Source organism: Lutzomyia longipalpis, chromosome 2 (assembly GCF_024334085.1).
Source record: "Lutzomyia longipalpis isolate SR_M1_2022 chromosome 2, ASM2433408v1".
NCBI lineage: Eukaryota > Metazoa > Arthropoda > Insecta > Diptera > Psychodidae > Lutzomyia > Lutzomyia longipalpis.
The window spans coordinates 21180423-21208050 of NC_074708.1; the positions used below are offsets into that span (position 1 = coordinate 21180423).

The 27628-nt window shown below is 34.3% G+C and overlaps 3 protein-coding genes across 12 annotated transcripts in view; 2 read left to right on the forward strand and 1 right to left on the reverse strand.

The window, feature by feature from the left end:
- The window catches only part of LOC129789530 (leucine-rich repeat and fibronectin type III domain-containing protein 1-like protein), a 51120-nt gene extending 49847 nt beyond the window's left edge, over nucleotides 1-1273 (reverse strand). For 3 of the 4 annotated variants that reach the window (XM_055826368.1, XM_055826367.1, XM_055826365.1), the window contains exon 1: nucleotides 356-1273. The gene's annotated coding sequence lies outside the window, so the exon portion shown is untranslated. The remainder of the gene's footprint in view (nucleotides 1-355) is intronic. The other variant, XM_055826366.1, reaches the window with a different exon arrangement.
- LOC129789529 (rab3 GTPase-activating protein catalytic subunit) overlaps nucleotides 1-16831 on the forward strand; it is a 68666-nt gene extending 51835 nt beyond the window's left edge. Inside the window, exons 2-7 of the mRNA XM_055826364.1 lie at nucleotides 10549-10772; nucleotides 10900-11085; nucleotides 11195-11338; nucleotides 13881-14002; nucleotides 14095-14613; nucleotides 14935-16831. Of these exons, the coding sequence (XP_055682339.1) occupies nucleotides 10549-10772; nucleotides 10900-11085; nucleotides 11195-11338; nucleotides 13881-14002; nucleotides 14095-14613; nucleotides 14935-15090 (1351 nt within the window). The 3' untranslated portion in view covers nucleotides 15091-16831. The remainder of the gene's footprint in view (nucleotides 1-10548; nucleotides 10773-10899; nucleotides 11086-11194; nucleotides 11339-13880; nucleotides 14003-14094; nucleotides 14614-14934) is intronic.
- Nucleotides 16377-27628, forward strand: part of LOC129789532 (probable G-protein coupled receptor 158) — a 49804-nt gene continuing 38552 nt past the window's right edge. For 5 of the 7 annotated variants that reach the window (XM_055826371.1, XM_055826372.1, XM_055826373.1 and 2 more), the window contains exons 1-2: nucleotides 16562-16662; nucleotides 17350-17639. The gene's annotated coding sequence lies outside the window, so the exon portion shown is untranslated. Of the gene's footprint in view, nucleotides 16478-16561; nucleotides 16663-17349; nucleotides 17640-27628 lie in introns of those variants that run through there. The other 2 variants (XM_055826374.1, XM_055826376.1) reach the window with 1 other exon arrangement.

Below are 27628 nucleotides of genomic sequence, written 5' to 3' on the forward strand. Positions count from 1 at the left end.
TGGAAAATTGTGAAATACATATATATTTGAATTTTCACGGACTCACCAAAAATCCTTTTATTTTCTTTTTTGTAGCGCATAATAGAGGGATGGGGATGACAAAGAAATAGCCCTAAAGGGAAATAATTCACAAGTTTGCACAAAAGTTCCAAAAGATAAAAGGAGTCAGATAAAAAGAGTTTGTTCATAGTTTAATGTTCGTGTCGTATTATTCTGTGTAGAGTTCACACTTTGGTCAGGAAAAAGGAGGTGATATTTTTTTTGAATAGAGGGTATGGGTGTATTTTGATTGGGTGTTAAATTTAATTCTATATAACCCAAGCACCAAAGTGAAAAGGTAAAACTTTGCACGCACCTCTTTTCTTCAAAATCACTTGTACAGCAAAAGATGGGAAGATAATGAAGCTTTTTCGTTTATGTCCTACATATAGAAAACAGTTTGGTGGCCCAGTTTATTGATACAACTCTTGCAGTATAGCAGCTTTTTCTCTCTTTTTCTACGTCACTCTCAAAATTTTCCGGGGTGTTAAAATAGGTAAAAAAAAAATGTCTCTTGAGCTGCCACAGTAGGAGACAAATGAAGGATTATCTCGTTTGGTGAGATGGAAATTGTTGTTGGATTTCCAATTAGAAGCACATAACACACTGCACTGAATCAATCAATCAATACTGATGAACATGTGCTTGACTGTGGACTTTGCAAGTAAAATTGTATATCTTTTTTTTTATCCAAATAGAAAATGCTATTTTATTGAAATTCGCACAACTCAGCCTTATGTACTGAAATCCATGGAATTCTTCACCTCTTAACGGCACTTTCTAAGGTTATTAGTTATACTGTTTATCTTAGCGAAGCCCTAGCTTTTGAACACGCGGAGGGAAATTTTACCGGATTCTTCACATGCACACGTATATTTTACTTTGCGTTCTTAAAAAATGTTTGAGCCTTTCGCAAAAAAAAACAACCTTGGTCCTTGCGATGTTTCTTTAGTGCTGCAATTTCACGCGTTTCCTTCTTTCATGAGAAGGAAATATGTAATCCGATATGATGAAAAAAGAGCCAGAAAATGCACAATAAAATGGTTCGTGGGTGTATATAACGAAAATTCTCGCTTTGACTCCTCGAATTGCCAAGAAATCCGCGAAAAAAAGAACAATACACCGTAGGAATTTCCTTTCTTTCAATTGAATATACAATAGACACACTTTGGAATTCGGTGTGAAGCGTGTGGAGCACTTCGATGTTGCTCGTCCAAACATTCACAGGTGACTAGTGGAACATGGTTCGGAGTCCACTCTTTCAGCCCAATCCGCCGTGGTGTCGGGCGATGGATGAATGAACCGTCGTGGTTACATGGAGAGTTGATGGTGTTAGGAGAGAAATGCTGCAGATTTGATGCTCCAGATGCTGGAGAACATGTAGACTCTCTCACATATTTTATGCTATACCCTCTCATTTATTCTCATTCATGCGCACACACTGCAGCCAAAGGAAGAAAAATATCATTTCCACGTGGTTTTGTTATTGTGGGTGGTTTCCTCTTGTACTCTCTTCTCTTGTTTCTCTCTGATGGTATTGGTGGGTGGCATAGTGACGGTTATTGTGTCAGATTACAACCAAGTAGTGGTCTAACCATTAATCCGTGTAGTGTCATAATCCTCTTTCCTGGATGGCACTACGTGGATTTCCCCTAACACTATACCTTGTTACACATTCTACTATATAAATCAATTAACACATTCATTTGACTTGATGTTGATAGCTACACAGGCTATTTTACCGGTAAACAAAAAGCAGGTCTTTTTCACTATGCTTTACAGTATGTGATAACTATTTATTTTAGTCTACTTTATACAATGAATTTATTTTCTTCTATTTTTTTAAATTATGCTTTGAATTCTGTAGAAAATCTGTTCTTTATAGTTGGAATACCACAATCGTGGCATACCCATTTACTTTATAGTAAAGTCAAAGTCTAATCAGAATTTCAAATCTCTTACACAGAATACAAAAAAATCTTAAAACTCATGAATTAAAAAAAAAAGAAGAGAATTTCTGCAGATTTAAAGTTAAACTTTCAAGTAAGTTTGTTTGTTTGTGATATAATATACAACATCTTTCTATATAATCTTTTCTATCTCTGCTAAAGATAGGATGTAGAATATTAAAAGATTATTGTACTTGTATCCGCTTGACCGCATGTTGAAAAGTTCGAGTGTCGTGTGTGGGTGGAAGTAGTGGCAAAAGGTCAGCGAGTGTTTTCATGCAACTTTGACATATTGTATGAATTTTGTTTTAATATCCTAGAGAAAAGGGGTTATAGAAGAAGGTCGTCTGGCTACTAAAGTAAATGAATACACACTAGGTATGTATACAAAAAGTTGCGCAGTGGGGTTTTTATATAATCAACTAAAACTACATAGGGGAGATTATTTTGGTCATATGTCCTTTTGAGACATCTCACCGGCTAATTCAGACCTTTTTGCGTCGATTACATTTTAAGTGGTAAAGGAGCTATTATTGATGTTTATGGCCAAAAAACATGCAAATGTCATTCGGGATGAGACAAAATGTTTACGAGTGGGTAATTAATTAACAAATAAATCTCCCAAGTGTAGGTTGAGGTATTAATTATTGAGAGAGGACCTTCCACAAGGGGAACATCACAAGAGGGGTATGAGAAGTTTGAGGAAATATATGCTCACTTCAATTAATCTCCCATAGATTCTCAAAGTTTTTCCAATTTCGCCCACACCACGAAAATTCGTGGTTTTGATGAAAAATAAACGACAGGAACCGGAGGTAACAAATTTCTGTGGATTTCAATTCAATTTAAGATCACAAGTGTGTAATGTAAGTGGGGTAATATAAACTACAGAAAAGTGAAGTTTGACCACGAACAATTTTCTCTTCAATAAACTTACATAACCAGACATAACCCGTCGCATGATACATATACACACCAACATTGCTTGTGGATTTATGTGGGAGTGATTAATTATTCCCCCAACTTCATCTGACTAATACAGCAGATAATTTTGGACAATTTCTCATCAATACCCAAGCATTAGGTATATTACGCAAAAGTTTCCCTAGCAGTTTGCTATTTTGTGCTCAATTCAATATTTACCGCCTCATCTCATCAAAGATCGTCTATATTTGTCAAACAATTAATTCCCGCCTCATTGATTGCTCTGTTTCTCTCCATATAGATCCAAAACAATTCTATCCCCCTAGAGACAATTATACCAATTGGTTTGTCTTACAAGGAGGGGAGTCAATTCATAATATTCAACTGCAAATGGTTTGTTTTGAAACAAAATGAGAACATTCGCCACAAAGACATCAAGATTGAAGCTTTGTGGTCCATTTGTAAATTTATAAAAGCTATGAGCGTACATTCAACCGTATAACTTCTTGGAAGAAGAAGCATCCACTGAATTACTTTATTTATCCAAAGTCCGCGCCATTCGCTTCCCATTTGGCATGTATATATATATCTTTCTAGTCTTTCTAAAACACGCAGCAAAAACACTTTATTCCATTCTAATTGAATTGAAAATAATGAATTTATTAGGATTATAATTGCATTACTTAATATTTTTTGCTCTATTTCACTTGCAAGTGTAGAAAAGATTTATATATTGTATCAAGATAATTGGAATTTTACATTTTGTTGCTTCCTTCCTTTGAATATTTACCAACTATGAAATATTAACGGCTTTCGGTAACCTCTTCGCCAGAATTATTTATTTATTTTTCCACACAACGCCGAAAAAATTCAATTCTTACCATTCTAAATAAAATTTGGGAAATTTATAGGTAACTGTTTCTGAAATGTACTAAATTTTGCCTTAAATAACAAATCCACCTACGTCAAAGGAATATTTCTCTGAATATTTTTTTTTATGAATTGTGGAATTTGGAAATGTTGTCATTTCTAATTTTTTCTATGTATATTTGAAATGTTTTCTCAATCCTATGCTGCTTCATACTTAGATGGAAATGAAATTGTTGTGTTGAACTTTGAAGGAGTTTTCTCAATTATTTTCTTCAAATAAAGAGTCAATTCGAATTAGTATTATTCAATGAATATTGATACTACAATGGCCTGGAACTAGTGCATAAATCTATTTGTAATAAACACATGTAACTGTAAAAGCCCCCACGTATTATATATTAAATAATTTATGTTGAAAAACTATTTGTAATTGTTCGAGGTAGGTATGTCTAATTAAATTTACTATACTCTCCCAACTTAATATTCATATATTGAAGCATCCTCGGGCATTGAGCTATACAGTTGGCGCGCATTGAGAGAACCCAACACATCTCTTTCTCGATCACTGATAAATATACTCATAGTCGGCTCTCAATATCTCTCTTCATTTCATTCACGAATAGAGCATCACAGGTAAACTCTAAGACCATTCTTGTGCTGGCGGTGCTTGTAGAATAACAAATTCTACATGAAGACATTGATTGTCTAGCTCTGTGTGTTACTTCTTCGCTGAAGCTTCGCAACATGAGTGTGGTATTACATATGAATGTGCAAGTAAGACAGACTCTGGGTCGTCGAACTGGCCGATTGTAATGGGTAAAAGACATAAATATACCTATGTGTAAGCAAGATGAAGCCCATCAATGTATAGCATGCTATACCAATTAAATTTGCAATAAGACAAGCTGAGTTTGAGATTGAACCACCCCCTCCCGGTTCGTGTTTAAACCCTTTCCGCATTTTGAATTATTGAGGAAGATTTTAATCCAATAGTTTTCCCATCTCAAAGTGTCTTCCAGTGGTGAACTCACCATTCTGGCATGTGGCAGGAGAAAGTTGAGAAACAATTTCTTGAACTTACATTTCGGGGTGACACACAGAGAAGAGCCTCATAGTTTGAGATATAGAAGGAAGTTACCTCAAGTTGCAGTACCAAAAGTGACTCTATGATATTTTCATATTAAATTTTTGTGCGGAAGTTAATGGTATAATGCATAAACTTAAGTGGCACACCACCATAAGAGCATTGGAGAAGTATACTTGAGAACATCAGGGGGTTGATGATAAAAGATATAACAGTCGCGAAACTAAAATCGCCCAAAGGCAACATAAACATAAACTTTAGCTACTTTTCTTCCTCACTCTCCTCATTCATGTATCACACTTAATTTATTGATATCGTAAATATTCACCCTGACAATACCTCCCCCCATACCAGTCCACAGAGGGTTATATTGAACCTTCTGACCCATACTTGCTCCCTTCATTTAGCTTCCGCAATCTCCTACACTATTTTGGTGGCTTAAGTTGTTCATAAGTGTCCGCACAGTATCCTTCATCCTGTGTGACTTTAGTGAAGTATTGCTTCAGAAATAGACTAATGAATGGGGTAAATGAACTGTGCTTAAATTATTATTTATTATGTTGTACAGAAATTAGTTGTTTGGGTGCTTGAGTTATAGGATAGGTTTTTTCTTCCCTTTGCAAGAATAGAGTCAAATGTAAATTCTTGAAAAAACCCTTTTTGATCTTAGCGAATTGGGAAAAAATTGAAATGGTGCAATTTCTTTGAAAATTGAGAAAAGTTTTTAAATTTTTCAATGATTCTCACCCGGATAATGCCGAATAAACTTCCAAAATTGAAGGATTGTAAAATATTACTTTTTAAGTTACTGTTTTATCTTCTTCAAGGGAAGAAGAGAAGAATACAAAAAATATTTAAAACAGTTCAATAGGAACACATTATATTGAAAATAGTTTAAAATAATATAATACCATTGTAGAAGGATTTTATATAGTAATACAATCTCTGAAGGGATGAAAAAATCCAAGAGTTCCGTACCTTCCTCTTTTGAGGGGAACGTAGATGGCGCGCGGACTGGTGCAAATTCGGGGGTAAGCGAAATGCAAGGAGGACCTTCCTCCCATTCACAAGATCATTTGCTTTCGAGCGCTCATGGTGATCACTTGAAGGGTCGCTTGAGCTGAGCGTTTTTTCTATATGGACTTTTTTCTATATGGACTTTTTTTTTGTACCTACGTTGAGTGGGTTGCAGTAGAGGTGCACAAAAAAGGGCTGAAGGAAGAAAAATGTACACGGAGTTGAGTTCAGATCTTGCAACATTTTTGGTTGTACATGAGTGGGAATGAACAGAAATACATTTTCTTTCTCTTTTGCACAATGAGATCTTCCAAAGTCTCGAAGAGCACAAATTTTGTCTTTTCGAGCAAAATTCTGCCTCCAACACGCTAGTTCATTCGACATGAGCTGATATTGTTACTAATGAATTTAAAATACTTGATATGAACTTTTATTTACTTTTTTTTTTTTAATTTTTTAGAAGTTTATTTAATCTCTTTTTGAGTCAACTTTGAATCAAAAATTTTCTTCTAAAGGTTAGTAAAATAAAAGAAAAAAAAATAATTGAAAAAAATTGAGTTGATTAAAATATAGACCAGAATAATATAAATTCTATTTGTCAGTTTAACGAATAAAGTGAACACAACTTTTATACTTTTCAGCGATGTTTCGGCATATTTTTTGTCGCATCTTTAGGATTTATAAGTGTGAAATTGTATGGATTATCGGACAGAAAACTTTATATAATAAATAATTAAGTCAAGATATTTTCCTCGATAGGTCAATCTAATGTGATATTTTCGTCCTAGAATTTTTTAAAGGCCATTTGAGGGAATATGAGGTTTAAATAAAGTTGATGATATTTTCCGACATTGGAAATGGTTTTTCACCTAAGATATTATTTGCAGTTTCTAATCTCACTTCTCATCTGTTAATCCGTTACAAAGTATTTTACTTTTCAAATCACTAAAACAGAGAAGCATACAAAATCAACCATGATATTTTTGGAATGGAAGGCTAGAAAATACCTATCTATATAATAAAGAAAGGTCTGTTTGTTGGTAATCTTCCGTCGTGTTCGGCTATACAAATCTACACCGTTTGACCGATCGTGATGAAATTTGATACAGATGCCTCTTATATCAGAAGATTTTAAACAGCCGTATTTATTTCCCTTTAAACCACATTCGAGTAGCCTAATTTTTACCAATATTTTAGAATTTATCTAAAATTTTTGCGAAGCGCAACTAATCCCCGCGAAGCGAGACGTAAATTGGAGTGAAGTGACTCCATACTGTTTACATTAGCGACTAAATTCGCCCCAAGTGACATGTTCAGATTAAAATAATTATACTGACTGAGAAATCCCTTTAAGTTAGTAAAAACCACTCATCCGTTTCGTATTCTGCACTACCCAGCTAATGAAGAAATATAAAGATTTAAAAAGCGCTAAAAGAAAAATTTTTTGAATATTTTTTTCTTAACATGCGAAAAGTATTTTTGGAAGCCTCAAAAGAATTCTTTTTTATTCTTAAAATATTAATCTGACTATCTTTTCAACATAATGATGTACTCGATGTACTACTTCAAACACAATTATAAATCCTAAATTCCAAGTAACACTATGCTGAAACATCGCTAAAAATTATAAAAAGTTTTGTTCACATTTTTTCTTTAAACGCCTTAACCCTCCGTACTGTGACCAAAACACTTATGTGAATTACAATGGGGTAGGTGACCGACCCCATAGAATTTTTTGCAAAAAAGCAAAATCTTTCAGTCAAATGAGCTTTAATAGACTCCTTGGTACTCCCTAATAAGTCTTTTATCCATTTTGAACACAAAAATAAATTTTTCAATGTATTTTTTGATGATTTTTTTCAATAATTTTTTTATGTTAGAATCTTCTAGAAAGAGACTAATAGTGACAAAGTGAAGAGAAAATGGAATTTTGACTGTTACAACAATTTTTGAATTCCCTCTTTATATATTTTTTCCTTATAACTTTTATTCTGGTGGTCGGATTGACCTGAAATTTTTACACAATCTTCTCAGATAACCAAAAAACTTATTTCTCAAAGCTTGGTTCTATGTATATCTCTAAGAACTAAGGTGTAATAATTCAAAATATAGCTCTAGGGTTGGTCACCTGCCCCTCATAGTATACGGAGGGTTAAATCCGCAAATAGAATTTTTCTATTATTCTGGTCTAGCCAAATATTGATTAATTATTATATTTTAAGCAATTCGATTTCGTTTTTTGAATTTATTTATTTTTAATTAAGTACCTATATATTTTTTTAATTTACCAAATATTTCCACGGAGTTTTCAAAATTAATATTTTACTAACCTTTAGAAGAAAATTTTTGATTCAAAGTTGACTCAAAAAGAGATTAAATAAACTTCTAAAAAATTAAAAAAAAAAAAGTAAATAAAAGTTCATATCAAGTATTTTAAATTCATTAGTAACAATATCAGCTCATGTCGAATGAACTAGCGTGTTGGAGGCAGAATTTTGCTCGAAAAGACAAAATTTGTGCTCTTCGAGACTTTGGAAGATCTCATTGTGCAAAAGAGAAAGAAAATGTATTTCTGTTCATTCCCACTCATGTACAACCAAAAATGTTGCAAGATCTGAACTCAACTCCGTGTACATTTTTCTTCCTTCAGCCCTTTTTTGTGCACCTCTACTGTAACCCACTCAACGTAGGTACAAAAAAAAAGTCCATATAGAAAAAAGTCCATATAGAAAAAAGTCCATATAGAAAAAACGCTCAGCTCAAGCGACCCTTCAAGTGATCACCATGAGCGCTCGAAAGCAAATGATCTTGTGAATGGGAGGAAGGTCCTCCTTGCATTTCACTTACCCCCAAATTTCCTTAAAAAGACCTCGTGCGCCATCTACCTTCCCCTCAAATGAGGAAGGGCCGAAACGATTTTGGCACTTTCGCCCTTCTTTGTAATACTAGGTCTTATATAGCAAAGATAATACCTATACTTACTTAATTCTTCTTGTGAATGAAGAAGCAAGAGTTTTCACTTAATTGCTATGCATTGTGGTTACATTATTTAATGCTCTTAGAGAGTAATATGAATAAACTTTTTCAATAAACCCATTTTGCCTTTATGGTAGTTTAATTACACACCTACAACATTTGCCCCAGCAGTTTATTCTTAAGTATAAGATACCTGCAGTGGAATCTTTTGTCTGAAACTTCCGGTGGGAGTCAAGTGGTCCGGAGCATCAAAATATTTTCTTCTTTCGTTTGAATTATTCTACAGCAATTGGCATTTTCCCCTGCAGACGGCTAGAATTCCACCATCTCTCACTATATATCTTCCAATGGCATCCTCAAGGGGATGAAGTGGAAGAATTTATACAGGAAAAAAAGAATACTGGAGAAAGGATGAAAAAACTCTGTAATTTTATATAAACACTTTAGGTATTTTTCCTTTCTTTTCTTTTTTTCTTCAAATTGTTTTTGTATCCTCTCAAAATTCTCTAGACACCATGGTGGAGTCTTACATGTAGAATTCATAAAGCACTCGCTACATTTTTTTGTTCATTTTTCCCACTGGCCATTGTTATTTTTACACCATAGGGATTTAAACTGAAGTGAAATCACTATATTGTTTCTCTTAAGCATCCACCACTTAGAAAAATAATCACACTCAACTCTTCTACAATTTGTGGCGATGATGTTCTGCCTTGGAAATAGTTCTTGGTATTTTTACATATGTATATACTTCATCAAAATTTTAGAAAAGAAGATCTTCCTCAGAGGGAGGTTCTTCGCTCAGTATGGCATACAGAGAGCAGGGACAGTTTATGATGATTTTATGTTCTCGTTTACCTACAAGGAATAAAGTGGGGAAAATATGTAGGTAATAAAATAAAAAAATGTTCACTATTTGCAAGTTGTCTGTGATCTCATTATCGACTTGTTCATTCAACAAAGTCTAGAATTATTTTCAAATGATTCTGGTTTAGAGGAGTTTCATAGGTGGAGTTCAAGGAGGAGTTACGATTTTATTGATAGTACCTCTTCATCAATGATGTATAAATTAGTTGGTTATAATTTGAGTTACAAGTGCAGGAAACTTGATTTACTTAAAATTTTATCCGATATTATATATTTTTAGTTTCGATATATAGATGCAGGAAAGGTAAATTCTGAAAATCTGAGGTAGAGCCTTTACAATTTTTTACTTATATCGATTAAGAATACCAAATTCGGCTGGAAAAATGTATTTAAGATTCCATGTTATTTTAAGGATTATTAAAAAAAATTCTTTTAGGTATCCACCATAGCAGGTTTAACTCGGATTTATCCACGATTACATAAATAGGCAAAGAAGGTTTAATTAAAAAATAACCAAATGAATTCGGTATGAACAAGAGTTTTAGAACTTCTTATATTCTTTGACAATTCAGACTTCACAAATTTTCGAATATTTTTTGGGCATATCCGAGTTAAGAATCGGTTTTAATTAATTGTTAATCAAAATTTAAAAAGGCTGCAAAATTATTTTATCAATTTAACAAATAATTCATTTCAAAGAATCATTCTCTATTTGACCTGTGACTTTCTCAAATTCCCGTAAATTTTTCCTTCCTTTACTATGAGGGAGGAAATGGTGCTTAAAAAGGTGAAATTATAATAATTTCTTTATCATTTATATAGAATTGGAAATGGGTTTCCGGACTCGAGGACATGCCTCATGCACCAGAAACTTCAGATGCTGAACATTTGCATGGAGAGACGGTGTATTCGCGAAGGAGGTTTACCTTTTTCTCTTTCTGCGGAAAATCCATCACATGGCGAAGGAAATGAAGGAAGTGGCAAGAAGAAAATTGATGATTCAGAAGATGAATTTTTCGATTGTGCCAACGACGATGATGAAGATGGTTTGCAAATATTCTTTCATAATAATATGTATAAAAACATGTCTAACATTTCTTTCAAAATAATTTATTTTTGTCCAATGTGGTGAGTTTTTGTGCATTTTAATCGATTTTCTTATTCTTCCTTAAGATGAATACAAGAATCAGCATGCACCATGGAATAAGCCCGAGGGAAGATTGTCTCGTCTCGGTGATATGACATTGGTTGACTCAGATGAACCACTCTACATCCCCATCACGCAGGAACCAGTCCCAAAGACGGAAGACCAACTAGAGGATGATGCAGAAGTGATGCTCAAATTGGGACCTGGAAGTGGTAAGGATTCATCACAATTCAATTTATTGCCTCACACATTTTGATCACAGAGAGAACAGGGAAAAAGCATTATGGTGAATAATTAATTGAATGTAATTGTAATACTAAGAATTGGGCACACAAATGATGAGTGCCTCGCTCCTTTCTGACATGGAGAGTTTCAAAGCAGCTAATCCGAATGGCAAGATTGAGGACTTCATTCGATGGTATAGCCCTCGGGACTGGATTGAGGATACTACAGATGACGATGAAGGTGAGATAAAAATAAATCTACCAATTAGGCGCATCCTAATTGAATTAACATTGACGGACGGTGTAGTGTCTACATAAAATGAAAGTGTATGGATGGAAGGAAAGGGTCTTCTTCTTTTCTTATATTATTTTTTTGCTCCTGTTTATACTCCGTATTTAGCTACATAAATTGAATAACTTTTTTTTAAGAATGAATAGTATATTCAATTAATTTACTTTCTTTAGATATCTTTTTTTTTCTTGTTAAAGCTTCTTAGGGGAGACCGGGGTAAAAATAGTCATTTTGGAATTTTCAAATGCCAATTTCTCCCAAAATATAAATCGGAAAAATCGGAAAAAATTAGGGTGCAAAGCCTTACCAACCTATAATTTTTGACAGTAATTTGGAGGTTATCCGATCAGTACTTTAGGAGTTAAAAATGAAAATAGATTTTTGGCCCATTTCCCAAACTTTTGCGTATTGAGAAAAACGCGTTTTCCGAAGTTTTCCTTCAGCAATTTTCCAATCTGATAATTTTTCTCACTAGCTGGGTTAGTGCAGAAAACATTGCCAAGGTGTATTTTTCATTAACTTTTAATGATTTTTCTCTACAATTTTTTGAATCAAAACATACCCCTTGGGGTAGATCTAGTCATCCCATGTAAATCATATGGGAGATCGAAATTTTTGACATATTTTCTATTCATTTGTTGCAAAATGGCGTGATTGAGAAAATCGCAAAATTCTCTGTTTTAGTGCGTATAAAAGTGAAATTCCTTGTCGCGAATCAAAAGGTGAGAAGTTTAGCTATCAACTACTATCAATCTCTCAGGTGGAAAATCATTGGAAATGTCGGAAAATTCGACCGACTTTATTTAGCCTACTGGTGACTATATTTACCCGCCGCGTTTAAAATATATATACACATATAAAAGTAAAGTAAAATATATATAAATGCATAGATATATACATTATATATACATATAAAAATGCAAAGATAAATATTAAATATAGCATGAATGGAACAGTATAAAGCGAAAGAACGGTAAGTAAAACTTACGGGCTGTGATTCTTTCTTTGTCAGTGAAATGTGAAGATGGCTGAAAATTGAGGATGGGCAAATTTTGAGGAGAGACTTACTCGCGAGCCGAATCACAGCCAACGCGCTGAAATTTTGAAGAAAGTCTGAATCGTAGAGGGCGTTGGCTGTGATTCGGCTCACGAGTAAGTCTCTCCTCAAAATTTGCCCATCCTCAATTTTCAGCCATCTTCACATTTCACTGACAAAGAAAGAATCACAGCCCGTAAGTTTTACTTACCGTTCTTTCGCTTTATACTGTTCCATTCATGCTATATTTAATATTTATCTTTGCATTTTTATATGTATATATAATGTATATATCTATGCATTTATATATATTTTACTTTACTTTTATATGTGTATATATAAAACGCCCCGCTTCGCGGGGCGTTGGACTTATGCAACTCAAGATATGACATGTTAACTTTAAAACGCGATATCTCCGGAACGGCTACATAGATTTTCTTCATTTTTGGCATGAAGAAAGATATTATAGCGAACTATAACATATAAAAATTTGAAGCAATTCTATAAAGCGGTGCTCGAGATATTCATCGAAAACTCATCGAAAATTTTGTTTTCGATTTTAGCGCCACTTGCGGTAATTTTTTGAACTTGCGATGTTCCGAGGAGTTGTAGGGCATGTTGAGATCTTTCATTTGAACCCAAGTTGATCAAAATCGGTCAAGCCGTTTTCGAGTTATTGTCGATTTTCGATGAAAAATTGTGACAGCCATATTGGCTAAACGGCTTGGCCGATTTTCGAAAGTGAGATATCGTTGGAAAGGTATTGATGGTCCCTACAACATATCAAAATTTCAGATTTTTAGCTATTACAGGGGCTGAGATATAGCGAAAACAAAATTTTGAGGTTATTCAAAATGGCGGACGGAGGGGTGGGGGGGTGGATTTGACCTCATAATCGGATGTCTTCCACCCGATATATGAACTTTGCCGTTGACCGCAAATCTCTATCTATCACCGTTCTCTTGTAATTTAGCAAAAGGTTCCGGACGGCCGGACGGCCGGACGGCCGGCCGGACGGAAAGATTTTTGGCGCCACCATTTTTTGGAATGTAGAGACCCTAATTCGTGCTCATCCCAAGTTTGAGCCCGATCTGACGACTTTGCATTTTAGAGTGTACACAGAAGCTGTGCTTCTTTGAAGAAAGAATCACAGCTAAAAAGTCAGAAGCGGAAGGGTTTAGGAAAAGCTCGAAAACTCATATTTCCCGGGGAGATAGAGAAAAGTGGTCTGAGACAAAGTTGTAGGCCAGGAAATTTCCTATAAGAATGACCTATCGAGGAAATTTTCTTGCCCTTGGGGAATCCTGCAGATAAGGATTTATGCAAATTGACTATTTTTACCCCGGTCTCCCCTATTTATTTATTTATTTCCGACTGACTTTATATAGTTGACCTTGACACAAAAAAAGGAAATTTAAGTCAAAGAATAATTAAAAAATTAACAATATTTTACAGAACATTCCAATGCTGAAAGTGAGAAGAAGAAAAAAGGTCACTTGAGTTCTCGAATGATGATCCCCGGCAATACATGGAGTACTGTGTGGGACTCAGCTAAACCGGTACCCGCTCGCCGACAGGTGTGTGTCTCGAGTACAAATAACGAACTAAACCGTTTATAGAATTCCTTCGTTTACAATTATCATTAATTTATGCTCCATCTTTCATGCAGAGACGCCTATTTGATGACACCAAAGAAGCCGAGAAGGTTCTTCACTTCTTGGAATCACGAAACATTGGGCAAATTGTTGAATTAACTCTAGCCACACTCTTTCATGCGGCTATTTTAAAAATCCAAGAAGAAATTGCGGAGGACAATTTCCACATTCCCGCAATGGATGAACAAATGGAGAAGATTATTACGCAGTGTTGCAAGCTTTCGCGTGAGGTTGGTCTCGGTGGTGCAGGAGCGGGACTACGTGGGAAGAAATGGGCAAATTTGTTACTCGAAATAACTCACTTGGAGTATTTTGTGATGCAAACACGGAGCTTGGTGGTTAAACTCCTGGGAGGCGATGTGAAAGAAATTGATGAATCGACGAGGAAGCTTCTGGGGGAGCTTTTGAAAGAGCATGAGAGTGAATTGAAAAATGGTGCCAAGGGGGAATTATCTAAGAGACTTCTTGCACTCTTTGCAGAAGCTAAAGCTGATCAATTTTCAAGTGAGGGGGAGCAAACCACTGGGAATCAGGTAAGACTTTTGGAATTTTATCACAATTCAAAGTAAAAACTTTGCTTAAAAAGGACGTGTGATTTTATTGGCGTGACTACTATCATATCAGGTAGTTTAGGTTTCACTGTTGAAGTTAAAATTTAAAGTTAAAACTTACATGAGGAATATTCTAAAAAGGGACTTCTTAACGCAAAACTGAAAACATAATCTTTAGTTATATTATACGTCAAATTTAGAAATTAATATTAAATGTTAAGAATCAGATGTTAAAATTGAATGAAGTTCTAAATTAAAATGAACTGTTTTAACATTCTAATGAATCCAATTTTATTATTTCAGTCCCTCCCTAGTCCTGTGGAGCGTCAATTTACACTACGTGTAACCGGCAAAACTTTGGTGAAAGGAATGGGAGGACCACAATTCCTTCGCGCCATCCTAGGACAAAATGAATTTCGTCTGTGTGGCGCTTTTTCGCAGGATACCAACTTTCTCTGAACTGAATGTTGAATGCCTTTGGGGGGAATTCTCATCAACGAAACAGCATTGCCGTGAGATAAAAGTTGTACAGTACATATATAATAATAATGCTTTGGATAAACGTGCAGAAAAAAATGAGGGGAAAAGTATTTTCCGCTTCCGGTTTGAGTCGCGAATACCGGCGCGCAAATGTGAGGTGATGGTTGCTAAGGACAACGATGGGACAGGTCGATGGCTCTCGAACTTAAATGTACGCATGAGTCAGAAACCACTGTGGGTGGCCGCTTTTCGCAAAATGCTCCATTCTTGCATGATTTTGAGATCATTCTACGAAGTTTTATTATGCAATTTTTACTTAATTGCAATCACAAAGGAGTCATCTTCGAAGGGTAGTAGATTCAAAGGGTTAAAAGGCGATTGTGAGCGGAGGATTTCCTTTGGGGAATACCTTTATGTAAATGGAAAGAATGGCATGGAGAAAATTTGACTGTATGTGTAGTGGTAAAAGGCGAAATTTGCACGATGATGGGCTGAAAATAGAATCCCACTACCACAGCTTTTCGCCGTGGAGCCACTCTGTTGATACGGCTGAAGCAGGTCCATCAGTTGAGGACCAAATTTTCCGCTGTGCACACATCCCGCGCTCAGTGTCTCGACATTTTGGTGGAAACTTTTGCACTCCTCTGGCCTCAGGGAGGGCCACAATCAATTCTAACCATCCCTCGTGGATGATTTATGTACATTTCTGCCCTCTCCGCAAAATTCCTACACTTTCTCCGTGAACTTTTGTGCTTTCTTCAAGTGCGTGTGTCGCGCTCTGTATCATCCCCCAGGACTTTTTTCTGTTCTCGCTATTTTATCTATCCGGCGAAAAGTGGAAGATTTTTTTTATTAGCAAAAAAGGGGTGTTGCGCTGCGTGAAATCCTCCATGTTCCATGGATTACAACCTCAAGGAAGAGACACTATAAAAAATCGTGCGTGAAATTCATTTGTGACAGAAATCTCGGAAATGCGTGCTAAAAAATTATGTTTCGTACAGTGAGGGATGCTCATAATTCTTTTTGCACACTACATACTGCACTGTGAAGTTGCAAAAGTAGTTGGCAATAAGGAGCTTTTCCTGCGAGAGTGCTATCCTGTGAAAGTTTAGTGATTTTTCTCACGCCCTCTGCGAGGTGTTCCATTGCATTTCTGTCGCCGACAGCTTAGCGTGAAAAACGATCCTTGGACGATAAAAGACAAATAAGGAGGAACATTAAATTTTCATCCTTCAGGAAGTGATAAAGAATCTCCGAGTAAATCTTTCTATATCATCCACTCTAAAATCCTTCATCGTTCACACACTGAAAAAGAATTAATTATTGTTCCCGATTCAAGTGAGGCGTTTCCTCACAGAGCTTCTCGGTCAGTGAGTGTATATGTGTAGTATGTATGTATGTTTAAATTGAATTCTGCGGAGACGATGAAAGGATAAAATTCCTCGAGCCCGACCTCAATCGTGCGCTATAAGTGGATATTGACGGGGCGGAAATATTAAAATAGGAAGTTTCAGAGACATATACTTCCTTTTGATACGCAAAAATATATTCGTATGTATATATTTTCTACTACGGCGGTGAAAACGTACATATCTTATAGTTGGTTGTAAAGTTCGTGTTTTATAATCAGGAAAATTTTTTAAAATTTATTTTCTTTTTATGAAATCATTCTTGATAAAAACAGAAAGTTATTTTTAAATTGTTTTTGAAATAAGAAAAATTGAATAATTTTGTTTATATGAGTTTTACGTAAACTACGAAAGAATTTAATGTTTGAAGATTATTAGACTTTAATCAATTGACTTTTAACATGATCAAGGTTTGCTAGTATAGTATTCGATAATGAAAGGAAAAATATATGAATATTTTAACTTGAATTTAATGACTCCCCTACTTCTGATTTAACAAAAATTTGAACTTTTTCATTCTCTTAGAACTTCAGCAATATCTCTTAAGAATCTTCAAATAAATTCTTAATTACTCGATAAAGATTCTTCTACAAATAGCTTATTTTTCTAAGAATTATTAAAAACTTTTTTTTTATATAAAATTACAAATTTCAAAGAATTTTTCTCCTAAAAATTTAGCTTATTAGAGGATCACGAATTTTCAAATAGTTTTTCCAAGAATCCTTAACCGTAAATTGATTTTATTTAGATTTTATTTGTTTTTTTTTTTTGCCTTCTCTCACCTCAATTTGCACAATCCTGAATCGATCCGAATGGTCGCAATTCACAGATTTCCTTCAACGTTGGATTTTTTGGCACCCCCCTCTTCGGTGATTGCGTAGATTCAACTGTGTGTGCGCATAGTGAATTTTCTTTTCTCACATCGTGGATTATGGTGAGGAATAGAAGAAGAAAAGCATGATTTGCGGTCGTGGAATCCAGTGCTGAAAAAGAGAAAAGTTGTCATGCGACGTCTTACTTCACCTCAAAGGATCTTCTTAATGCTTCTACCAACACTTTAATTCTCTGCAAATCCATCCTTCACAACCCAGGAACAACAATCCATGATGATGTTTGACGGTGAGTTCCTTTTTCACATTATATACCTTTTCATACATCGCCCATATATAATGGCGTATCATTATGGGGGGCCGTTGCGTGAGGAAAGCCGTTTGGTATTGAATTTCATCCATAGGGAGGCAGCGGGAGGGGGGAGTTGGGGGTAGACTTGTGATATTGGCGCACAATGTTCAACAGATTTCACGATATTGACTTTCTCATTTCACATTTTTCACTCGCACATAATTGACTTTCGCAGCATTGCCAGCATTGGTTGAATTTCTCTCGAAAATTCTTCCCAAGTTTCTTTGCCAGTTGACAAACGCATTTTTGCTATAAGAAGCAATGTCTCCGAGATTTATTATTCCCATAAGGATGTTTTTTACTTTATCAACTTGGAACAAATTGTTTTTTTATTGCTCTCACTCGCAGGCATGTAAGTCACGGGACTGATGAGACAAAAATTTAAATTTCGTTGTCGGGTTAAGGGTCGTTTTGAATATTTAAGAGAAAAAGTATGTACTTTAGTGCAAAAAATTTTTTTTAAATCCTGAAAAAGGGGAAAATAATTTTATTGTCAGTTTGAATCCATTACTGCTAAAGAATAGATTTCAGAGTATTAGGTATATATAATTTTGAAGCAATATATTATCTTTCTCATTTCTTATAACTACACACTACATATTATATAAAACAATTTAAATAAAACACATGAAGGAACGTTATGCAGAGAAAGTCTTTAAATTTTAAAATACTTCAAGCTATTAATTTTTTATTGCATCATTAAATTCAATTTCAATTTTATTGACTCCGTCAGTATTGTTACGTCTCAGACAGTCAAATCCAAGAAAAGCGTGAATATTTTCCTGGAAAGTGATAAGAAAACTATAATTTTCATTACATTTTTTGTGAGAAAAAAAAAACAGATAGAAATGGATGTGGTTTTTAAGTGAATCTTTTTCAATTTTCTCGTGAAATATTAGGGGAGGGCGGGGCTAATAAAGTCACTTAAGGGTTTAGAAAAAGCTCAAAATATCATATTTCCCAAACAGATAAAGTGAAATGCATAGCTCAATTCTTTAGGATATTTCTTGCCCTACAACTCTTTCTCAGATCATTTTGTTCTATCTAGCTAGGAAATATGATATTTAAGACTTTTTCCAAACCCTTAAGTGACTTTATTAGCCCCGCTCTCCCCTACCTATTAAAAATTATGTTGATACTAAGATTGAGCCCAATCGGACAACATGGCATTTTAGGTGGTTCACAGAATCTGTACTATTCTTTTCTTCAAAAGAATCACAACTAAAAACCGAGTCTTTTCAATTTTTTCACGAAATTTTGGTGTGTATAGTGAACTACGATAGATCTTTCTAGCAATTTTTGATAAAGATATAAATTTTCGAATCATATCAAAATGATATTTTATCCAATAAATATTATTTGCTAGATATATTATTAAAATTTAATTCACCCAAATAGGGATAAATAAATAAATCTCTAATTTGTTTTTAGCAGATGACACTTTTTCAGTCATTTCAAATGGTATAGAATCTATTTTATTCATTCATGCATTTATGACTGTAATCCTTACATTGCCTCTCTGACTATTTTCCATTGATGGAAAATGTCTGTTTGGAAAATGCGGGTCAATTCGGGTGATAGTCCCCGAGGAGTGTGTGTTTTACAATGTTTGTCCACCACAATTGAAGAGAATTGAATTCCAAATTTATATTTTGGCCTAAACTCTCGCTCCCTCAGTTGGAATTGCTACTCGAATTTCAATTGAATTTCCCGTACGGACCGTCGTTATTTTTCCTTTCTTTAAGGGCGGAAAAGGACGTGATGATGATGTGAAGAGGCAAGGAGGGGATGTGTCCTATTTTCATATTTGAAGTAGTGCTGGAGAGTGGAGAAAGGCAAAATTACCATTAGAATGGTTGCAAGTTGAATATTTTTGTTCTTCTTTCTTTCATTTCTTTCATTTTTTCCATTAACTTGTATATTCATTTAGCTATGTGTTATCACAATTTATCATTTTGCTTACTTACTATTTTCAATCCACCACAAGATAATTAATTATAAAGAATGAAAAGAAAAACTCCTAAAAAAGTAAATATTAAAAGCTCAGCTATATTGCGAATTAAAATTTGATTTTAATGTTTGATTAAAAGTTTTATGGAAAAGTTTCTTTCATTCAATCAGATTATATTGAATTAAAGACATACAAACAATTTTTAATGATCATTTCAAGTCAAAATGATAAACGGGCTTGCAGCAGGATTATTACTTTGCAAAAGTAACTAATAGAGAGTAAGGGAGAGAGAGAGCAGAGAAGTGCAACACTTAATTTTAATGATGACACTATGTGGGAAACATTCAAGACTAATGAACATTATTATCTTGACTTTCAACCTCATAAACTTTGCAATAATTACCACCACCCAGGCCTTTCAGAGTTTGCCCTTGCGATGGGGTGAGATGAGGTGGAAGGGCCGTAGAAGTGGAGTTTTTAAGAAGAGCTTCTTTTTAATGTCCATTTGTGGCTTTCGAGTGTACTTCACGGCATTTCAGTGATGAATCGTTACAACTACTTTACGTGCTTCCTTCCTGAAAAATTGCAATTAGAGCACAACTAAAGGCAATGCGAAATGTCTTTTGTTACCTATTTTTTTTAGTTTTTATGTTTTTGACTTCTTTTTAAATCCTGTGTCCAAAGGGTCCATATTCAATTTTGATCCTCTTTTTTTGAGTCCCGATTTTCGCTACTTTTATTTCATATAGAATTATAAAAAAAAAAACGAGTAAACTCCTTTCAGGATGGCTTGGGAAAGAAGTTATCATTATTCTGAATATCAGAAATTCATTGCGTCTTTAGTAAATAAAAATATCTCTTGTTGTACATATATTCTTAAGATCATGAAACGCAAATATAAATAACGAAGCATATTAAGAAAGGATCTATTTTTAGAATATCCTTGGTGAAAGTGAAATGTTTAGCCGGCGATTAATTCATTTCCACAGTGTGCTGTTTGGAGGGGACACATGGAGAGCTGAACACTGAATTAATTGCCAATAATGGTACAAAATTTCACAGCTGGTGGTGCGCGTTATATACATGTGAAATGTGCTGAAGAGGGGTTGTAATAAAAAAAAGGTGTGGCGATAAATTACCGTGTGGAGCTAATGTGGGGAAGTTGAACCGTATGTCCATGCGGAGAAGTTTGCATTTTGAAAAGTATCTGTGGCTCTCACCGTTCAGGACCTTTCAACTTTTGCGATTAATATTCACTTTCTATTCTCTACTCTGCCATTCTTGGTCACAAACCGAAAGGGTAGGTATAGGTAGTATTTTCGTTCTACTCTAGATATTCGTGGAACATTGACCATCTGTCCCCATAATCCTATTCCCATTTTCAGCACACGAAAAAGTATTATTCTCTCGAGTTATTAAATTAATTTTTATATTCAAAGTGCTGCGACGTTTTTTTGGTGTATGTAAACGTAAAGTAAAATTTATTTTATATAGAAGAAAATTGAAAGCGAATAAAAGGGAAATGGAATGTGAGGGGTGGTTAAAAAAAATGCTATTTAGGCATTTTGTGGGGGGAAATTTGTTTTTCTTTTCACCCTTCTTTGAGAAATCTCTGCCTTAACCCTTTTTTTCTATTTGAAGTGCGCGATGAAAAAGTTTTCGTGAATTTCGTGACATTATTGAGGGGGAGTAGACGGGAAAAGCTTTCTAGCCATGCTTTTTGGAAAATTGTTGATTAATCCATGAGGAAAATTTGATTTTACCGCAATTATCCCGAGGGATAAATAATTGTGTGTGTGCCTTCGGTGTTGAGGGCGAAAAATTACATTTTAATCCCATTGAGAACGGTGGGTAAAGTGGAGAAAAATTAGATTCAATTCTTCCTCTTTTATTACTTTCAAATAACAATAATCCCTGAGTCGGCAGAATATACATATAATTCAAAATGGGAAGGGGTAGCCAATTGTGGGATACCGAGGGTGATATGGGGAATAAGAAGAAAAGGGAGCAACGTCATGTCGACTTTCTATAGCAAAAGAAAGTATTTGTGGCGGGGAGAAAAGCAGTGAAATTTTATGGTTTACAGTCAATGGGGTCGCCTGGTACAAGTCATTTTGTATATTGTTCCAATAAAAAAAAAAGAACAGGGAGTACAAGCGTAAGAGGATGGAGGGAAAGTTGAAGAAAAGTCTAACCAGGATGGTTCTAGAGGGCTAAAATAAAGTTCGCTATAGAAGCTGTATAATTACCAATTTAGCAACTGAATCGCATAAATAAATAATGAATGGACGTCTTTTGTCGAATAAACACGCGAAAGAAATACATCAAGACATAAACTTACTTTATGACAAATAATTAAATTATTAATTATTTATGAGTATCGCACACACACAAACATGTATACATTTTTTTTATTTATCTATCTCCCATTTTATTTACGCAAATACTGTTTAAGAATACATGAACATATGAATAACTTCTCCCTGTGTTCTTATTGTTATTGCTCAGTGCTTGTTGCCACAACTGTGAAAATGCGTGAAAATTTTATTGTAAATTGAAAATGGAAATTATGGCAGAGTGCCAATGTTTTCCTATACTAACATTTGCACTCATTTTCAATGAAAATAGCATTCTGTTATAGACAAGTTGAGGGTTAAACTTAACATGAATTTTTATAATACTTTTAATTCTTGAACTATAGGTTGAAGTATTGGCATTGCTTAACCGATGTACAGATATCAATAAAATAAGCTTTTGAGAGACATGGAATATTTATCAATTGATTATACTTGCTGATTTCTTTTAGATAAGACTAAATTATGTAATCTAGATCGATAGATTAAAGTCTCTATTAATACCTGGGTTACATGCCGAGTATCACAATCATTTATAATTTTAAACTGAATTTAATATTTATTGCAAGGGATTTTAATTATGCATTCCCAATTTCCTACCATACATACAAAGTTGGACATTTCATTTTGCTGTCATACACACATCTACGCTTTTCAAGTGAATTCTCCAATTAAGAAAAGTTTATAATAAATTTCACATGTATCCTTCTCTCTCACTCAAAATCATATGCAAGACGCGTAATTTCAATTTGCGGATGTTCCTGAGGAAATTTCTGTACTAAGTGTGGTATGTACATATGTATTTTTCAAATTGTATGTACGTACATACATACATTATATTAATATAGGTTTCTACCTATATGCCAACTTTATATTGAAGTAATTCAGAGCGAAAATTCTGAGAGCCTCTGAACATGATGTTTGCGATAATGAAAATCGACATGCACTCACTCCCAATTTTGCTGATATGAAACCAATGCAGACTGCATGGAAAATGCATACACAATTTCAATGTGGGGCATATGTGTGTACCTGTGACGCTTCGGGGATGGACTTGTCGATGGTTGTTGCAGGTGACAAAGCATATGACATGAAAACGAGGTCCCCGGGATTGATTTTATATTCATTCGGCAAGAGGAAGTACACCACCCATTATAGCGGCTATATAGTCAGGGATTCATCGGGAGGGTGCTTTTTAAACGAAAGCACACAAACAATGTTAAATTTTCTTTCCATACACGGCTTTTCTATGCAATTTCACTTGCACACCATATAGTTCAACTTTTAAGGGTGCTATGTATTATTCCATAATGCCTTCTGGAAGAATACTCAGTCCGTGTAATTTTCATCATTGAAAATTTATCGTTTGCTCTTGCTGATGCAAGAATAGATATTGATTTTTTCTACACACACACAAACTACATATTCACCACCTTTTGCAATGAGAAGATGCACAAGACAGCTAAATGGTAGGAGGAGTGCACGTACATATGTGTATGTATATGTTGTGTATAAAAATGAATTATTATATATCCCATCTATACTTCTATGTAGGTATATACATTTTCCAATGGAGGCTGTTTGGAGAGGCAAAGAATCGATAACGAAATATCAAACATGCTTGCATCTCTCTTCGACATTCCTTTCCTACAATTCCCAATTTATCTATACAAAATGCAAATTGAGAATTCCAGGAGGAGTCAGATGAAATACGTATACGTATGCGATCAGAAGCAATCAATGATGATAAATTGCATGACAATTTTCTATGAAATATAGATTGTACAAAGTCTAATGTAAAATGTAATAATTGACGTATTTTTATTTTATTTGCTCTCTTCTATACTTCAGGGTATATCCACCACAAAATATTAAATAGTTCGTTAGAAATTTATAAGAGTTGAATTAATCGTTTTAGGGTTGTTCTAAATATTGTAAAGTTCATAATATTTTGTAAGAATCAGTTATTCTGTACATAGATTGGTTAAAGCTATGAACTGATATGATATGATTGCAGACAAACTAGGCGGACGGAGTAGGTACTATTTGTATAAGATGACCGCAAAATTTATTCAAGAGCTTCCGAAAAAAAAAACGAGAACCGCGATATTACATGTACTTCATCATACAAGCACTGCACTGCACATTCTCAACTTTTGTATAAAGCTATCCAAAAAATATAAAATTTATAAAAGATTTATAAAAGAAAAAAAAAAGTTTGGAAAGTACGTCTTACGATTCAAAAAGTTCACTATCTCGTTCCAATTCATTCTCGCTATATTAATATGCTGATGTAATGATGAGGGTAATATGAATGTGTGAAAAAGGCGATGACTCTTTCGTTTTCCTCTTGACTTCTCACCACCTTTGCACTTTGTGTTGTGGTAAACCAATATTGAGCCATAATATGCAAATTTCATTGAAAATGTAAAAATTTGTCAAGAAAAAAAAATTATGGGGGAGACATAAGAGAAAATCAAACACCTAATTTGTCAAAATCCTCGGTAAAAAAAATCGTGTCAATCACAGAAAACGTCTCTTTTTACATCCTTTTGAAAACTCACCCTCATTGTATCATATTTCTCTGGAAAATTTCGTGAGAACACGAAAATGGATTTTCTTTTAAGCTTTCACCCTCGCTGTGAGCTTTTGAAGCACAATCTATATAAATATTGTACCTTTTTGTCACATTCTTCTCTTGTATAATTTCCACATGTGATATTGAACTTTTCCCTCGGATCTTTGTGCATAACTCGAAGAAAATATTCAAAAGAGATCCTTTTGACAGGATAAGATATACATATTCTCCGCTTTCTTTTCTTATAAGAATATTTTATCTTAAATATGGTTGACTTTGTGTGTGATTATTTTATCTTGAAATTGAAATGCATTTTCTCTTTCTTAATAAAATTCAGTCTTTTTGCCTCCTTATTCTTTTATATATCTCTAAGAAGATATGCGATGTTTTTATATGTCAAGACAATGGAGAATGGCAGGAAACTGTCGCCATGACGAAGACGGAAAGAGACACGCCATCTTTCTTGTCCGGTTCACCCTCACACATTTTTTGCCCACTGTTGCTTCATACCCATATAGCCACATATATAACAAATCTAAATGATTGGGTGGCCTGTATATACGCAAAGTTTCTCCCATGGGAGTCACAGACACTGGCAATTATTGGCATAACGGGCGCCATAATTTTATGCTCCCCCGTGGAGTTCTCTTCTCCGTCATTTTCTATGTGAACCTTGACAGCCTAAGGGAGGTTTGGGTGTCCGCCCTCCGGTAACGGGGGGAGGGAGGACTTTTGTGGTGTCATTACACCACAAATTTCATCGCCCATTGCCCACCTCCGGGGTCACTTGAACCAAAGTATTCTAGGGCAAGATAAGCTAGTGTGTTGTATATGCGGTAAGGTGACTTTGTGACTCAAAGCATGTGACAAGAAAGCTCCGATTTCTTACGAAGAACGATATGCTTGGATGGCAATAAAGTAGAACAGCTGTGTGTTTGCCATCTCATCCACTTAATTAATAACTCCACTTGGCATTCGCACTACTTCTATCATTATCATCCCCGTCATCCCTAAGCATCGTCACGGCCTTCAGGTGTATTAAATAAGGGGAGTAATCGGGGCATGAGAGTGAAGTGAGCCAAATGGAAAAACACAGAAGTGGGACGAAGGAAGGAAAGTTGTAGGGAGGAAAATTAACGTTCATCCCATGAAAAACTATATATACATGTATGTAGGTTTGGCATGTACGAAATGACAATGCTCTTACCCGTGCTATTGAATTGCCTTCCGGGAACTCAATCTGTTTACTCAAACCCACCAGTACGATGACAAAACGTATATTTGCTAATATGCATTAGTTTTGCAAAAAGATAGAAATAGCATGATTTCTCAAAACAAATTGAAAGATGATGTGCTTCATGACACTTTTGTTGAATAAACTAATTTTTTGAAATAAAAATAAAAATGAGATTGTTTTTTACCTTTTTTTACTTCTACAATATTTTTTATGGGACGAAATTAGTTAAAAGTAAGAAAAGTTGGAAAAGTTAAATTAACTAAAAGCTCAGAAAAAACGAATTTCTCATTTAGTTTCTCATTAAAGTTTTTAGAAAACTATTTAATTTTGCATTATTCCTTGAAGCAGAGAAATTATTTTATCCAAGTTGTCTAACTTCCCTTAACCTTTTTCTCAGTGAATTAAAAACAAAGGAAACTCGACTTTTGTCACATATGAATATTTTAATTACATTCTCCTATATGGAATACGTTGTTAATTTGATGGCCGAAGCTTATTCAAATAAATTTATCAAAAATATGCTGAAATTTTAATCCCTAATTGCGAGGATATCATAGCGTGACATTTTTTTACATAAAACTTTTACATATTATACATAATGTATCTACACTCTATTTATATTATATAATGTACATAATTTAGTAATTTTGAATTATCTATATTAAATTCTAAGAATCTCTCTATTTCTGCAGACCTCTGAAGGAAAAGTTCAAATTAATTCAGAACATCGTCAACACCCCGCGTATCCCAAAACACTCCACCTTACGGTAGCTGTTTTTTTTTTTAAAATTTTTTCTGGTTTAGTTCATGTTTCATATTTCCTGAATCGCTTCATGAATTTAATGTCAAAATCACAAAATTACATATTCGCACTCTTTTTAACATTATGTACATACATATGTATTGTCTGTAAAACGCATAATTATTCTCTGTGGATCAAAGAGTGGGAAGTAAATAAAAAGCCTGGAACAAAAGCACATCACAATGCTTCATGATGAACTTTGCCACCTTCCTCCGAAGAGTTTTGAAGTGGTGGATAGAGAAAATGGCAAAATGTTGGAAAAGAAAAAGTCAATGAAATGTGCAAAAACTCAAATTGAGAGCTTTCTGAAGAAGTATGTATATTTGCATCATCAGCGTATATGTACCCCTGATCCTCCTGAATCATTGATGAGGATACGATATCTTTTTTTTTTACCATTGATTCACTCATGGACATATTTTATTGCAATGTCGCTATATAAATTATTTGACATAATAGCCCATTAAATTGCTACTCTGACATCACACGTCTAATTAAAGTGCTTTGTGATTGAAGGGATCATAAAGCCGCGTTATTGCATTGTAAATCTCTGTGAAGATTGGGGTGATTGTGCGAAAATGGCGATGTGAGTTATAACTCAAATAATGGTTGTTAATTCATGTATTTTACGTTAACGATATACTGTTTTAAAGTCTCGAACATTGCTTTATAAACGATAAAGTAAATAACATGTATATTCCCTTTAATGTCGAATATTTTTGGGATAGAGCTTCATCAATACATGTTTAAGAATAATTAAATAAATTATACAAGTTTATTCAATTTCTTAGTTTCATTGCATGACAGAATGTTTCGAGAAAATTTTATATTTTTTAAAGATTAAATTAAATTTTTTTTTTACTCAAAACTTTAAAAAGAATCTGGATTTTGTAAAAAAAAAATGTAGAAAATTAAAATATATATAGAAATATTTTAGGTATTGGATATAATATAAAATATTGAAAGTGTATGAGGATATGTATATCCATTTGAAATTGCCGAGT